This window comes from Phoca vitulina, unplaced genomic scaffold (genome assembly GCF_004348235.1).
Source record: "Phoca vitulina isolate PV1807 unplaced genomic scaffold, GSC_HSeal_1.0 scaffold29, whole genome shotgun sequence".
Classification (NCBI taxonomy): Eukaryota; Metazoa; Chordata; class Mammalia; order Carnivora; family Phocidae; genus Phoca; species Phoca vitulina.
The window spans coordinates 17,798,743-17,814,809 of record NW_022589732.1 but is presented as its reverse complement, the minus strand read 5'-3'; the positions used below and the strand labels follow the sequence as shown (position 1 = coordinate 17,814,809).

The 16,067-nt window shown below is 54.3% G+C and overlaps 1 protein-coding gene across 3 annotated transcripts in view; it reads left to right on the top strand.

The window, feature by feature from the left end:
* The window catches only part of DLG5 (discs large MAGUK scaffold protein 5), a 218,555-nt gene that overhangs the window by 98,020 nt on the left and 104,468 nt on the right, over positions 1 to 16,067 (top strand). For 2 of the 3 annotated variants that reach the window (XM_032423550.1, XM_032423549.1), the window contains exons 21-31: positions 1,259 to 1,421; positions 1,548 to 1,681; positions 2,344 to 2,490; positions 3,744 to 3,927; positions 4,447 to 4,595; positions 5,488 to 5,658; positions 6,532 to 6,728; positions 13,133 to 13,276; positions 13,496 to 13,623; positions 14,829 to 14,938; positions 15,615 to 15,724. In XM_032423550.1, coding sequence (XP_032279441.1) covers positions 1,259 to 1,421; positions 1,548 to 1,681; positions 2,344 to 2,490; positions 3,744 to 3,927; positions 4,447 to 4,595; positions 5,488 to 5,658; positions 6,532 to 6,728; positions 13,133 to 13,276; positions 13,496 to 13,623; positions 14,829 to 14,938; positions 15,615 to 15,724 — 1,637 coding nt within the window. The remainder of the gene's footprint in view (positions 1 to 1,258; positions 1,422 to 1,547; positions 1,682 to 2,343; positions 2,491 to 3,743; positions 3,928 to 4,446; positions 4,596 to 5,487; positions 5,659 to 6,531; positions 6,729 to 13,132; positions 13,277 to 13,495; positions 13,624 to 14,828; positions 14,939 to 15,614; positions 15,725 to 16,067) is intronic. The other variant, XM_032423551.1, reaches the window with a different exon arrangement.

Genomic DNA, 16,067 nt, shown 5'->3' with positions numbered 1-16,067 from the left:
TATATATATATATACCCTGCTGGGTAAGGGCCCTTATAACTCCAAACTACCTGGCACTGTGATATGTGATGAGTCTGGAAGGGCATTGTGGTGCGGGTGAGTTTGGGAACGGGAGAGGTGAAGGGACAAGTCAAGAAGGAGTTTGATCTCAGACTGCCAGAGGACTGGGCCCTGGGCGGTGGGGTCCCAGCCTGAGGCCCGCTGAGCTGGAGAGACTGCTGTGCCTCTGGGTGGCAGGGGAGAGGTGGCTCAGGGGCCTGGCTGTCCATCACCGCGTGAGTCTGTCTCCACCCACGTCTGTCCCCATCCACGTGCTCTGGAGGGGAGCCCAAGGATGTGGCAGTCTGGCTGGCTCCTCCCTTCACCTTTGGCTATGATTTTGTTCTGTGGGAAAAGCTTAGGGGCAGCATGCAGCACAGTCCTCCCGGGACAGCTCTGCATCACCTGGCTGCCTTTCTGTCTGTTAGATTCCAGGCGTCTGTCATCCTTCTCTGAGCATCCCTCTCTTCTTTCTAACTTTTTGCACCTTCCAGATGTCTCCACCACCACAGATCTCTCTTGAGAGTGCCCGTGGCCTCCAGGCCCAGGTTCTCCTCCCTGAGGAGTCTGAGGTTGGCCTGACATGAGGCCCCTGCCCAAGCCCCCTCGTGCCCTTGTCACGGCGGATGGCTCCCCACCCCCCCACCCCCCCGGGCTAGCAAGTGCATGGTCCCCGCCTTGCTCCCAGCCTCCCCACTCCCTTTCTAATGGCTTGGGTTTGCAGCGGCTTCATTTCCGTGGTCATTGTACATCACTATATATACTGGTAGTTATAAAAACTGATACTTTATATTGTTTCTTCCGGGTGACCGTCGTCCCAGGAGCCACTTCTTTTCCTCCTGGGGAGTCTGGAGACCCCACCAGGGTTTGTTCATTGCACATTTTGTTACAGCAACTCCTCTCACGTTATGAAACTCTTTGTGCTTTTTCCCTGCCTGTGTCAGCGTTCATAGTTCGTGTGGACCATTCTCTGTGTCTTTGGGACTGGGCGCTTCTTTGGCCATTGGGGGGGTGTTGTGTTTGTATTGCATGAGGTTGCGGGAAAGCCTATTACTGCCACACGAAGGTGGGGTCATCGCGTTCCTACCCAGCTCGTCATTATAGGAGCATCTGGGGGTCCCTGGCCTTTCCTGCATAGGTGATTGCATGTCTGACTGCATACTTGCCCCAGACCTTTCCATTGTGTCTGAGTCCCCGCAACTGTTGGCTCTGTTCCAAGGCCCTATGCAGAGGAGCCACGTCACGTGAAGCTGCAGAAGGGCTCGGAGCCGCTGGGCATCTCCATCGTGAGTGGAGAGAAGGGTGGGGTCTACGTCTCCAAGGTGACAGGGGGGAGCATCGCTCACCAAGCCGGCCTGGAGTATGGGGATCAGTTACTTGAGGTGAGTGAGAGCTGCCCCTCGCACTGCCTTCTTCTCTCCGTCCTCTCCTCCCTTCCTGGGAAGAGCTGTGCTTCCCCGGTCCCCAGCCCCCACCGCGTCACTGAGCGTGCTCTGGATGTTCCCTAGTTCAATGGCATAAACCTGCGGAGCGCCACGGAGCAGCAGGCCCGGCTCATCATTGGGCAGCAGTGTGACACTGTCACCATCCTGGCCCAGTACAACCCACACATGCACCAGCTCAGCAGCCACTCTCGGTCCAGGTGAGCGCCTGGGCTTCCCATGGGGGGCGTCCAGGCTGGGGCAGGACAGAGGGTGCAGCCCGGGGGCTGACTGTGAGTTCCGGCCATTCAGCGGCCGGAAGAGGAGAGTTGGCCAGCCCCGGATTTCGGAAAAAGAACATGGAGGAGGAGGAGGATGTGAGGTGTAGGGTGTGGAAGCACATGGCTGGATCCCCTCCCCCCGTGCAGCAGGAAGCCCCCCCCACAGGTGTGTGGTAGCCAGGAACGGAGGCCCTGGGGGCGGGATTCTCACACAGAGGGTTCTGGCCCCCTGTCCATGTCTGCCCCTGAGCTGTGGGTTGCTGGGCATGCGGGAGAAGGGGGAGACCTGCCCCTGCCACGCAGCACTGCGCAGCTCAGCCAAGGGGGGACAAGATGCACAAACGGAGGCAAAGGGACGGTGAATTTGTGGGCCCCCAGCCCACACCTTCAGAGAGGATCCCCAGGTTGAGGACAGGCAGATCCTACAGGGTGGACGACCTGAGTCCCAGCTCCCAAGGCATTTGCTCTTCTCCGGGCTCCAAGCCCCTGACCCAGTCCCTGCTCTCCACCCCCCCTAGCCATGGTCAGCACCGGAGAGGGGGTGGCTGAGGACGGCCGGGGACCGCGGGCTGCTCTTTACTCCTCCTGCCCTCCGTCCCCAGCTCCCACCTGGACCCTGCCAGCACCCACTCCACGCTCCAGGGCAGCAGTACCACCGCCCCGGAGCACCCCTCTGTCACTGACCCGCTGATGGAGCAGGAGGAGGGCCCTGGCACCCCCCCGGCCAAGCAGAGCACCCCCATTTCCAGGTCAGCCAACGCGTGCTGTGAGCCTTCTGTCTGTGCGCGCCGGCCTGGGGGGTGGGGCAGGCGGTCGTGGTCGTGGCCTGAGCACACCCTGCCGGCATCCCCCCCTCCCCCCCAGGGCCGCGGCCGGCCACATAGCAGGCTGTCAGGCCTTGGGGTGGGAAGCATGCCATTCCTTTCCTCCCGCCCTCCTGCCCTTTCTCACTTTCTTGTTTTTTCTCTTTTGTTTCCTCGTTGACTTGTTCCTAGCTCTGCCTCTCTTCCTTTCCTCCTTTTCTCAGTTACTCGTGGTCTGTCTTTAGTCTCCACCCAGCCAGGTCCTGGGCTGTGGCCGCCACCAGCGGTCGCCCCCAGGGAGTTCCGGGGTTAGAGGGTGACAGGCCAGTGTCCAGGCATGTGCAGCACGTGCTGGGAGGGCCGGGGCAGGTCACGCGGGGCAGTGAGCAAGAGTGTGGCAGGGAGCAGAGCCAGTTAAGTCAACACGTTCAGGGTGAGCAGGGGTTAGCTGTGCACATGGGGGGAGCGGGAGGCATGGACAGAGGGCAGGAGGAGGCAGGGCATGCACAGGAGCCAGAGGGAAGATGGGGAGAGGGCCGCACGGGCCTGGGCGCGCAGCCATCGTTCCGTAGGCCCGCACCAAGCCCTGGCCTCCCTCAGAACGAGGCCCGCTCTGCGTTCCTGCCCTGGATCCGTCACGTTGGGACTTGGATGCGGTCACCACAGCTGGCCTGTCCCCAGGTCCCCATCGCTGTCCCGTTTCCTCCCCTCCGAGTGCTCACCAGTGTCTCCCTCACTGTGCTGTGAGTTCCCCGATGGCCAGGGGCCCCCTCTTGGTGGCGTAGCACAGTCCCTGGGCCAGAGAAGCTGCTCCGTACACGTTGCCAAGTGGTCTGTTGTGCCCTGGGCTGTGAGACTGGCTCTGACGTTCCTCAGGCAGAACAGGGTTAGGAGAACAGGTGCCGTCCAGGTGGGGAGAGAGGCAGCCCCACGGCACTCGATGGACAGCTGGGCCAGAAAGCAGGGCACTGGTTTTCATTCGGTCCCCAGCTGGCTTTCTCAACTGGGGCCGTGTTTTCACCTCTACAAACCTCAGCTTCCAGCCTGTAAACTAAGTCGCTAGAGCCAGAACCCGGATGGGAGCGCCGGGAGACCTCACGGAGTAAAGGGAAAACTGCCGGGGCATTAGCCACTGTGTAGTCTTGCACGCCCTGCTCCCCCTGTGTGTGATTGAGGGACTTTCTTTTCCTTCCCCAAAGGATGGTGGGAGATGTCAACAAGAAGACCCCAGAGCCGCGAGTCGTCTTCATCAAAAAATCCCAGCTGGAGCTTGGAGTCCATTTATGTGGAGGGAACCTGCACGGGGTGTTCGTGGCGGAGGTGGAGGATGACAGTTCTGCCAAGGGCCCTGATGGCCTTGTGCCCGGAGACCTCATCCTCGAGGTGAGTTCTGAGCTGCTGAGCGGCAGGCCCCGCCCCTCCCTGCCAGCCCCGCGGGCTTCCTGCACCCTCCAGCAGCACGGGGTGGCTGTCGTGCCTGGCGCCCCCTGGTGGTGCTGAATGCTGCCAGGACCCTGGGGACGGGTCACAGGGCCGTGAGCGGGGCCCTGGCTTGGGCACTGGTGTCGGGAGGGAGGATCCTCTACTGTGTCAGCAGCAGGACCATGGTCTGATGGAGCGTCCTCTCCCTCTTGCTGGGTCTCCCGTTTGATGGGGGAGATGGTTCATAGGTATTCAAAGACACGGGTAGTATAAGCAAAAGGTGGTATAAGCAAGTGAGGGCTGTAAAAACAGGCCAGCAGACCCTGGCAGAGGACTCAGCCTTACCTGCAGAGGCGAGGCATGCAGATTCCCAATGAAGGGGATCTTAAATCTCGGCCTTATCCCACAACCGCCCGCTCACTGGTGCCGGAGGCGCCCCTGGCTTCTGCCCTCTGAGCACAGTCCCCTGTCCTTGTGCAGTATGGCAGTCTGGATGTGCGCAATAAGACTGTGGAGGAGGTCTACGTGGAGATGCTGAAGCCCAAGGACAGTGTCCGTCTCAAGGTGCAGTACCGCCCCGAGGAGTTCACCAAGGTCAGGGGCCTGCCTGGCGACAGCTTCTACATCAGGTACCAGGGGCCAGGGGTTCCAGGGATTTGGGGCCAGGGGAGGTGCCTTCTGAGGAGACTGGTCCTGGTGAGTGTCTCTGCAACACAGAGGGCCGGACTGTGGTCCTTGTTGCTTGGGCCCCAAACCACGTGCTCACGGCTTGTGACTTAGGGAAACTTTGCTTGAGGGCCTGCAGGACCACATGGGCTCCCTCTTTAGGGTTTGGGGCTTGGGAAATTTTGAGGCTGCAGAGCCCCATTTTCCTGTGCGCTGCACTCCTCTCCTGGTCTCCCCCGCCCCACATCGGCAGATCCATCTGCGGTGTGTGTGAGTAGCAAGGCATGCGCGTGCCCGAAGTACGGTATGACTTGTGTGCAGGTGGGCACAGGCACCAGGTATTTTCTAGAAGGAGCTCTAGCTTCCTTCATGTTCCCTAAGCTCTGAGGCCACAGAAAGGAAAAAGCACTGAGCAGCTGTGTACTGTGAGATACGGTCTCTGTCTCTAGGACACCCTCCTGGGTGGGAGGTGACATATTTCCATCCTGGAGAGTTTCCCTTCTATAGGAACCATTGACCTTGACTTGGCGGCAGGGAGGGAAGGCCCATTTGGAAGACGGGATATGGTCCTTGGCAAGACGTTCTGTATCTGATGGATGTGAGGCAGCCCTCGTCCCCAGGGAGCCCCTAGTCTTAGGGGAGGCAAGACAACGTTGTTCTGTTACATAAAGCCAGGGGTTCCCTTCTCTGGGAACTGCCCCCAGCATGGGGAGAGGTGGGTCCTGATCGTGGTCTGGGGAAAGCTCAGAGCAGGAGAGCTGTCTCAGGAGACTGGCTGCCAAAGCGTGCGGCTGGCTGGTCTTCCAGCAGCCGGTAGCCTCCTCCTGATCCTGTTCCCTCTGTCTCCTGGCCCAGGGCCCTGTATGACCGGCTGGCGGAGGTGGAGCGTGAGCTGAGCTTTAAGAAAGATGACATCCTCTACGTGGATGACACCTTGCCTCAGGGCACATTTGGGTCCTGGATGGCCTGGCAGCTGGACGAGAATGCCCAAAAGATCCAGCGTGGCCAGATCCCCAGCAAATACGTGTAAGTGTTCATGTCTGGGCTTGGAGGGGGCGGCGCCCACCCCTGGAGCTGTCCCACAGGATCGGGGTTCAGTTTGCCGTGCACCTTGGTGTATGGTCTGTACGTTTTGCCCAAACCGCTTGTCTAGAAAGCTGCTTCTAGTGCAGTGCAGCGGTGTACGTTAAGTCAGTGCTCTACAGAAGAACCGTGGCAACTTAGGAAACATAACTGTTATTTTTAGCAGATTTATTGAGATATATTCCTATACCATGCAGTCCACCCAAAGTGTCTGATTCAGTGGCTTTTGGTGTACTCACAGCCGTGCGCCACCATCCCTACTGTCATTTCAGAGCTTTCTCGTCTGCTCAGAAGCAGCCCTGCACGCGTTAGCTACCCCACCTGTCCTTCCGTCTTTCCTGCCTTTCTCCCCCACCCGAGGCAGCCACGACTCTACTTTCTGTCCCTGTAGATTTCCCTGTTCTGGACTCTCCTGTGAATGTGGCCTTCTGTGCCTGCTTTCTTGCGCTTTACATAGTGTTTTCGAGGTCCTACCATGTCGTGGCGTGCATCCGTGTTTCATTCCCTTTTGTGGCTGGAAGCCTCACTTGTCATGTCACCAAGGGAAAGCTGTCCCAGCACTTCCTTTTGACTCTGACCTGAGTGTAGGAACTGGCCTGCTCCAAGAGCGTCCCCTAGCTCTGGTGCGTGGGTCACCCCCACGGCAGCAGTACTGAGGGGTCCTCGGTGGTGTGGGTGGGTGGCATAGCCAAGAGACCTGCCACAGAGCGTCGGAGGAGCCTGGGGTCCTGGCTTTCCCCTCCGCGTGGGCAGGGCGGGGTGGGCAGGAGGCGGGCGCTAGGCCCTTCCCAGCATCACCGTTCCCTGTGCCCGCAGGATGGACCAAGAATTCTCCAGGAGACTCAGCATGTCTGAGGTCAAAGATGACAACAATGCTGCAAAGACGCTGTCGGCGGCCGCACGCAGATCCTTCTTTCGAAGGAAACATAAGCACAAACGCAGCGGGTCCAAAGATGGGAAAGACCTCCTTGCCTTGGACACCTTTGCCAACGACACCATTCCACTCTTTGAAGGCAAGTGGCCGAGCTCACTTTTCCAGCAGGCTCTCAGAATTAGGCTTGCCACTGACCACAGAGACAGGACAGCAAGGACTTAGACAAGATAGAGGTTCACCCTGCTTTTGCACCAAAGTCCCGGTCGGGGTGGTGGTACTGCTGTCCTCAGGGTCTGCCATCTGTCATCTGTAGGGCGTGGCTTCCACGGTCAGCACGTGACATTGCAGCGCCAGCCATCACATCCCGATTCAGGCAGCGGGAAGGAGGATGGGGCCAAAGTGTGCCGCAGCTGAGTGTGCCTCCTTAAACTGCTTCCCTGGAGGTCCCACCCTGCGACCTCGACTCACTGCATCAGCAAGAGAGCCTGGAAAGGCGGGGTTTTAGCTGGCACCGTGCCGGCCTCAGTAACGTAGGTTCCGTTAGTACAGAAGAAGGGAAGGATGGGTATCGGACAGGCAAAAGCAGTCTGTGCTCAGTGCATTGCTTCTGGTTTCTTTTGGGGTTATTGTAGGCTGTTTGGTGGTAACCAAGAGCCACCAGTCTCTGCAGATCTTTGGCCTTTTCTGGCTTCATTCCTGTGTCCAGGAACGATTCTTACGAGATCTTCCCGGGCCAGACACCGCACCAGGGCCGGAGCTGCAGATTAGGGAGTGTTAGACATCCCCCGGCCGATTGTCCTTGGGGAAAGCGTGCCTTTGTCCTGGAAAGCAGGAGGCTCTTACGACTGCCGCTCGTGGGATCCTGGTGTGTGTCCAGTGTCCTAGAATGTTGCCCTCCCAGGCAGGCAGGCTACGAAGCTGGCAACGAGCAGCACACGATAGGACAGCTTATTTCATCCTTCCCTGCTCCCTTTTTTATATATATATATACTTATTTATTTAATTTTTTTTTTTTTTCAATTTATTTGACAGAGAGAGACACAGTGAGAGAGGGAACACAAGCAGGGGAGTGGGAGAGGGAGAAGCAGGCTCTCTGCCGAGCAGGGAGCTCAATGCGGGGCTCGATCCCAGGACCCTGGGATCATGACCTGAGCCGAAGGCAGATGCTTAATGACTGAGCCACCCAGGCACCCCACCTTTTTTATTTTTTAAATGAAGGCCTTAGGCCCTGGGAGTTGAGTAAGTCCCACCCTTGTTTGTGGCCCATTGTCCCTCTGTCAGGACGGGATGGCAAACCCCAGCCGGTGGGCCACATCTGTTTCTGTATGGCCTAGAGCTAACAGTGGATGTTTACACGTTTAAATGTAGTAAGAAAGGCCGTCTGTAGGTGCGCACACCTTCTGGCAATAACAGTTGCTTGATATGGCCGTTTTTTCTTTCTGCAAAAAAATGCTGTTGGGATTTTCAGAGGGATGGCATTGAATCTATAGATTGATTCAGGTAGTATGGACATTTTAACAATACTGAGTCTTCCAGTCCATGGGCACAGGATGTCTTTCCATGTATTTGTATCTTCTTTGATTTCTTTTTGCCGTGTTTTGTAGTTTTCAGTTTGCAAGTCTTTCACCTCCTTGGTTAGGCGTATTCCTAAGTATTTTATCCTTTCTGATGTTAGTAAGTGGGTTTGTTTTCTTCATTTCTTTTTCAGAATGTATGTTGTTAGTGTATAGGAGTGCAACTGATTTTTGCATGTTGAATCTGTATTCTGAAAGTTTGCTGAAATCGTTAGTTCTAACAGGTTTTGTGTGTGTGTGTGTGTGTGTGTGTGTGTGTGTGTGTGTGTGTATTCTCTAGGGTTTTCTACATCGAGATTGTGTCATCTGTGAACAGGTAATTTTACTACTTGTTTTCCAATGTGGATGCCTTCTTTCCTTCTCTTGTCTAATTGCCCTGGCTGGGATTTCCATTACTGTGTTGGGTGGTCATGGCAAGTGTGGGCATCCTCGCCTTTGTTTCCGATCTTAGAGGGAGAGCTTCCTGTCTTCTGCCTTTGAATGGGATGTTAGGTACAAGCTTTTCATACAAGGTTTTTGTTACGTTCGAGTAGTTTCCTTCTGTTCCTACTTTGTTGAGTGTTTTTATCATGAAAGGGTAGTTAATCTTGTCAAATGCATTTTCTGTGTCAGTTGAGATGATTATGTGGTTTTTGTCCTTCATTTTGTTAACGTGTATGACATTGATTGATTTTTGTATGTTAAGAACCATCCTTGCATTCCAGGTATAAATCCCACTTGGTCATGGCTTATGATCCTTTTCATGTGTTGCTGAATTCATTTTGCTAATATTTTGTTGAGGATTTTTGCATCCATGTTCATAAGGGATATTGGCCTGTAGTTTTCTTGTTGTGTCTTGGGATGAATTTGGAAGTGTCCCCTCCTCTTCAATTTTTGGAAGAGCTTGAAGAGGACCGGTATTAATTTTTTTTAAGTGTTTGGTAGAATTCTCTGGTGAAGAAGCCATCTTGTCCTAGGCTTTTTCTCGTGAGGAAGTTTTTCTATTACTTGCATCTCCTTACTTGGTATAGCTCTGTTCAGATTTTTTTTTTTTTATTTCTTCATGATGTAGTCATGATACATTCTATGTTTCTAGGAATTTATCATTTCTTCCAGGTTGTCTGATTTGTTTACATGTAATTGTTTGTAGTAGTTTGCGATAAACCTTTTCATTTCTGTGGAATCGGTTATCATTTCCCTTTCTTCTTATTCCAGTGATTTAAGTCTTCTCTCCATTTTTCTTCATTAGTCTAGCCAAGAGTTTGTTAATTTTGTTGATCTTTTCAAGAAACCAACTCTTGGTTTCATTGATTTCTTTTCTAATTGTTTTTCTATTCTCTATTTATCTCTGCTCTTTATTATTTCATTCCTTCTGCTCATTTTGGGTTTAGTTTGTTTTTTTCCCCTGATCCCCCAAGTGTAAGTTGGGTTGTCGATTTCTTCTTTCTCAGTGTCTGCATTTACCAATACACACTTCTCTCCTAGTACTGCTTTCGCTGCAGTAAGTGTCCGTATGCTATGGTTTTGTCTTCATTTGTCTCCCGAAGTTTTCTGAATTGCCCTCTGCTTTTTTTCTTTGACCCCTTGGTTGTTTGAGAGTGAGTTGTTTAATTTCCATATATGAGTCTATTTTCCTGTTTTCCTTTTGTTGTTGTATTCTAGTTTCCTTCCATTGTGGTCAGAAAAGATACTTCGTGTAGTTTCAATCTTTCTTAAGTTTGTTTTGTGGCTTAACAGGTGGTCTGTCCTGGAGGTGGTCTGCCCTGGAGAATGCTCCCTGTGCACTTGAGAAGGATGTGTCCTCTGCTGTTGCTGGGTGGAGTGCTGGGCGCTCATCTGTGAGGCCCATTTGGTCCATAGTATTTGTGGTTCAGCTGCTCTTCCTTATTTTCTCTCTGGTTGTTTTATCCGTAATGAAGGTGGGGGCATTGAAGTCCCTACAAGTACTGCGTAGCTCTCTCTTTCTCCCTTCAGTTCTCTCAATGTTTGCCACACATATTTAGGAGCTCTTGTGTGAGGTGCATGTGTGTTTGTAATTTTTGGATCTTTCTGGAGAATTGGCCTTTTTATCATTACGTAATGTCCTTCTTGGTCTCTTGTGAGAGCTTCTGCCTTAAAATCCATTTGGCCTGCTGTAACTGGCTGCCTGCTCGCATAAGATTCCTAACTGCCTGAAATAGCTGTACTCTTTCACTTTCATTAGCCTGTGTGTGTCCGTAGATCTGAAGCGAGTCTCCCCTCAAGAGCGTGGAGCTGGATCTTGTGTATTCGTCCGTTTAGCCAGTCCATTCACATTTAAAGCAATTACTAATATGGGAGGACTTACTCTTGCCACTGGAATTGTTTTCTGTATGTCTTGTAGATTTATTGTCCATCTTTTCGTCCCTTGCTGCCATCCGTTGTGCTGTGCTGGTTTTTTTTTTTTTTTTTGGTTTTTGGGGGTTTTTTTGTAGTGACAGGTTTTGATTCCTTTCTCACATCCCTTTGTGTATATTTCACAGATATTTTCTCTTTGGCTACTATGCAATTACATAAAACATCTTAAAGTTATAACAATCCATTTCATTATTTTTTTTTTACGTAAGCTCCACGCCCTGCATGGCCCCGTGCTAGAGCCCAACGCGGGGCTTGAACTCATGACCCTGGGATCAAGACCTGGGCTGAGATCAGACACTTAATCAACTGAGCCACCCAGGTGCCCCTGTAACAATCCATTTTAAACTGTTAACAACTTAATTTCAGTCTCCTATAAAAATTCCATGTTACACCTCTGTGTCCCCCTCCCCTTGATGTTGTTGATGACACCTTTATATCAATGTATATATTAGCATAGATTTATAATTACTTTTGTGCTGTTGCTTTTAAAAACCTACGCCAGATTTAAAAGTGATTTACATACCTATATTACATTACTTCCAGATTCTCTATTTATGTGTACATTTATCCTTCCCAAGGAGCTTTATATTTTTGCTGGTTGGATTTAATGACTTGTGAGATGCTCTGTGGCTCTCTAATGTTGTAATTATGAAGGCTTACAATGAAGCAGATTGTTCAGGAAGGAACAGGAATCTTCTAAATCGGTATCCCACTGCGTGGAGTGTTACTAGTCGTTAGAGGAGAGTATGATTCTTGCTCAAATAAGTTGAAGGCATAGAGACTTACTGTCCATACAGAGGGAAATGGGCGAATAGATGCAGTGTACTCATGCGTGGGAGGTTCAGAAGGAATACAGGAGAGCAAGATGAATCAATAGGGATGCATTCTAGAAACATAACACTGAGTGAAAGAGGGAGGTGCAGAATGTTGACATTACTATGTCATTTTTGTTGAACACGTATGTAGCAGATTTTGTAGTCTTTTCTGAGTATGTAAAAATAAACATGTGAGAATAACAAACATCTGGAAGGATATCCTTCCAGCTTCTAAGGCTGGTGGGGACCAGGATGGATTGGAGAAGGGGTGTCAGAGGAGCTGTTTGGCTTTACCTGTAACGTTCTGATTTTTAAAAGAGGGATGTGTTCGTCTTCTCCTGGAGAAAGTCCTTTGCCCTGAGACTTCTCAGAGGCTTTAGTCAGAAATGCACAGGCATTCCTGGATGGTAGATGTGGCTACCAAACCCTTCCCTGCCGACCGGAACAGATCAGCTGGCCACCAGGTTGAGAAATGCTGTAGAGAATGCCATGGAGGTATACATGGATAATCATCAGTCCTTAAAAAAAAAAAAAATACATGTGTCGGTGTGGGTGAGGGAGGGGAGAGACTGCGTTCGCTTCCCCCTCAGGTCTGCCCATGAGCTTGTTCCTAGTGGAGCCCGGGCTGCACTTGGCCCCACGCCGTGTGCTCACCCACAGCCCCGTCGCCAGTCAGGCCTTGTCGTTTGGCGGTGTGCAGGCCTTCCGGGCAGAGCCTCCCCTTGACCCTTCCCCAGAGGCCACCCCAGCCCACCCTGCCCTCAGCCTGCCGTCCTGCCAGGCTCGGCCAGGGCTGCAGCTCCTGCCGCGCCCCTCCTATGGGCCTGCCACTGGTCTCTTCATCCTCGGGGCCAGCACAGGATTCCTTTAACCCCTCTGCTCTCTGGGACCTCTTGCTCTGTTGCCTGGAGTTGTCGAGAGCTCTTGCATGGCCATTGGGGCTTATCACGAGTTTCTGTCTTGTGACACTGGTGAGCCTGTGTTTTGTATTCTTTCCGAAGTTTCTGAGGTGCCAGCACGGTGACCAATACTGAGGAGGTGCTGGTGTTAGGCCATCTCTTTCGGCAAGGACTTGTTTATTCATTTGGGAAAGGGGGGGTGTCCTACGCAGATCGCCGAGGCTATTGGTTTGACTCCTGTAACCGAGACCAGATAACAGTGGCCAAAGTGTGATTTCTGCGCCCCGTAAAAGTCCCAGCTGGTACGTGGCTCCAGGAAGACAGCTCTATCCTAGCGATCATCCGGAGACCCAGGTCCCATTGGTCCTGTAGCTCTGCCATTCTTCTGAAGGTTGTCCTCATCAGCAGGGTCCAGGCTGGCTGAGCAGCCCCGGTCTTCTCCTTTTTAGCCCCTGGGAAGGGGGCAAGGAGGTGGGAGCTTCACCTCTGCCCACTGGGTCACATGACCATACCTGCCTGCAGGGGACGTTTTCTCTCTAGAGAGCAGACAATGGATAGTGGGGTCAAGGGGAGCAGGCCTAAGACACGTGAGGAAGAATCTGAGCAGAAGGAAGTGCTGGAATGACTGCTCTAGGGTGTTCCCAGAGCGAGGTCGCTTGTGCTGGACTGCAGGAGTGACCGTGCCCCGGTGTGCCTGGGACAGGGGGGCTCTTCGCGCTACACCTGGGCAAGTCCCAGGTGAGCCGTGCTGAGCTGCTCACCTGGCCTGGCTCGGGATTTGTGGACTGAGGGGGCGGACCTCCCTGGGGTGAGCAAGACCAGGGCAGCTGTGGGCCCCTGGCCTCCCTCCCTCCCTCCGCTCCGGGTGCGTGCCCGTGACACTGCCCCTCTCTCCCTCAGATTCGGTGAGCCTCGCCTATCAGCGGGTCCAGAAAGTAGACTGCACCTCCCTGAGGCCTGTCCTGATCCTGGGGCCTTTACTGGACGTGGTGAAGGAAATGCTGGTGAATGAGGCGCCCGGCAAGTTCTGCAGATGCCCCCTCGGTAAGGGGCACCCCCAGTGCCTGCTGGCCTCTGCCTGCCGGTATCCTGGGGCTGGGTCCTTCGGTGTTTCAGAGCCCTCCTGACTCGGGTCACAGCAGTGTGTTTCTCTGGGAGGAAGGACAGGAGGACAGGTCTTCTGCACAGGGTTCTTACCCAGAGGGCGCCGCGACGGCTCCCCGGGCCAGGGGGCATCCTCATTCCTGTTTCTGTGCTTTGCAGAGGTGATGAAGGCCTCCCAGCAGGCCATAGAGCGGGGTGTCAAAGACTGCCTGTTTGTCGACTACAAGCGGAGGAGTGGCCATTTCGACGTGACCACAGTGGCTTCCATAAAGGAGATCACAGAAAAGGTACCCATTGCTTAGACCAAGGGGTAGGGGTTGAGAATTTGGGGCTGGGCCCCCCCCCCCCCCCCCCGCCCCCCGCCCCGCTGTGCCTCTGGACCTCTGCCCTGTGCGTCTCTTGGGGCTTCAGTGCACTTGCCCATGTCCTTTTAGTCCAAGTTACCCTCCGTCAGGGTTTGCCCCCATTGCTTCTGTGTGTTTCCACCGTCATAAACTGGGTGCTGGTCCCTGTGCACACATCACTCCTCTCCCTCTGAGGATTCGGATCTAATGAGAGCTTTGAGCTCTAGGAAAGCCCCCACACGGAGGATTCTACAAGAGGGTCCTGCACCTGCTCAGTGTGTGTGCAGAGCTTTATGTGTGCCTTATTCTGGGGACAGGGTGCCCAGCTTCCATCAGGGCCTCTGCCCCTGAAAGTGTTAAGAGCCATTTCTGTGTGTCTTGAATGTACTGGGATCCATTTGCCAGGGAGCGTGAGGAAAAGTGGGGAGACCTGTAAGGTGTATTGGAAAAGCAGACGTCGAGGGTATACTCCTCGGGCCCTGTCCTTCTTGGGCTGCTCATTTCACCCCATAAGGCTTTGGTTTGCTCCTCACTGAATGAGGGAGGTGGCTTCTGGCAGCTGGGAGTGTGGATTGCCCAGTTGAAGTGGATGCGCTCCAGTTAGGTGTGCCCCAGGGAGTTAGAAACTCGACTCGGCTGGGCTTCCTCAGTGGAGCTTTCGGGGTCAGGGAGAGCCCCATGCAGAGTGCCCGTGGTCTTTCTTTGGCTCACACTCCACCTGGAGGCTCAGGGGACCCCGGGACACGTTTCAGTCACAGTCACGCAGACACACACAACCCTTCCCCAGGTCAGGCCCTGCTGAGTCTCCCCGTCTTCATTTGCTCAATCTGGCAGGAGTGAGGCTCTTGAGGCGGGTTGGGGTCGGGCTTCAAGAAGCTCCCTGTGTCTGGGCAGAGGCAGGAAGGGCAGTTTGGAGGTGGGCTGTCCAGACCCCATTCTGCCCTGGCTCCTAGCCTTGACCACCATCAGAGTTGACAGCTTGTGGGGAGAGCTTTTCTGGGGGGAAGCCCTCCACAGGTTTTCCTACGTGGTCTTCATACTAGACTGGTCCTCTTTGGTGCAGGAGGTGGGGCAGTGTGGGAGAGAGGGGGGCCCATCTGTGGCAGGGCTCCATCCCCAGGCCCTGACACATCACATGCCCCCTTTAGAACCGGCACTGTCTCCTGGACATCGCCCCCCACGCCATCGAGCGGCTGCACCACATGCATATCTACCCCATCGTCATCTTCATCCACTACAAGAGTGCCAAACACATCAAGTAGGTGGCTGGCTCCTCGGGGCTTGGTGGGCTGGGGGGGCTTGCTGGGGGCGAGGCTGCTGGCTCAGTGGACCTCAGTGCAGGTGGGCGTGGAAGAATGAGACGGGTGGTAGTGTAGGAAACGTTCCGCATCTCACGCTCACTCAGGCAGTGCTAACCAGGCACAGTCCTCGTCCCCACCAGCCCTTGTTCCTATGCGGTCGTTGCCACAGTTCCCTATGTGCGTCATTCCCTGTGCATCCCGTCCCTCTCTCCCCTTCTGCCTCTTAGCTTAGGGCTCCCAAGGACACAAGCAGCTAGGTGACCTGGGCTGGGGCCAGTCTGCTAGGAGCTGGCTTGGGACGCGAATGAGCCTTTGCTTTCCCTGAACTCCAGTTTCCGTGCTGGTTGGGCTGACCGCTCATCAGGGCCTCCCTCCGTTTTGCCTTTCTGTGCTTCCAAGCTTCTGGTTCCTGCACCTCGGGGCCAGCTGGGGTGTCTGCTTTCCGCGTGCATGCACCAGGGTGCCCACCTTCCCCCCCATGCCCGGAGCTCCCCTTGGGGCCTGCAGGCTTGCTGTGCTTTACGAGGGGAGCACCTGGGGCCCTATTGTTGGAAGCCCTGTTACTCTGGATGAAGGAAAGAGGAGGGCCCGGGAAGGTGAGACACTCAGCCTGCTTCTCTGGATGTCTGACAGGGAGCAGAGAGACCCCATCTACCTGAAGGACAAGGTGACTCAGAGGCATTCCAAAGAGCAGTTTGAGACGGCTCAGAAGATTGAACAGGAGTACAGTCGGTACTTCACAGGTAGGTGTGCCTCTGGGCTGGAGAGGAAGAGTGGGCAGTGGGGACGGATGCCCGGTCGGGGCCGCCGCGGTCCCCTGCATCGAAGCCGTCCTGCTGGAGTGCTACGGGCTGACGAGAAAGGTTCCCTGGCCTCGTCCCCCAGGTGTTCCCCATGCAGTGGCAGGTCTGTGTCCCCGCAGCAGTGCTGTGCAGGAGGGCTCCGGCGATTCCGGCAGGCAGCCCGGCAGTGCTGGCTCTGTCTGGCCGTCTTCACACCTTCCGGGCAGTCCAGTGTAGCCATGAGGGTTGGCCAAGGGAAGCTGCATTCTTGACAGCTTTGGTCTTTGAAGCACAGCAAACCAAA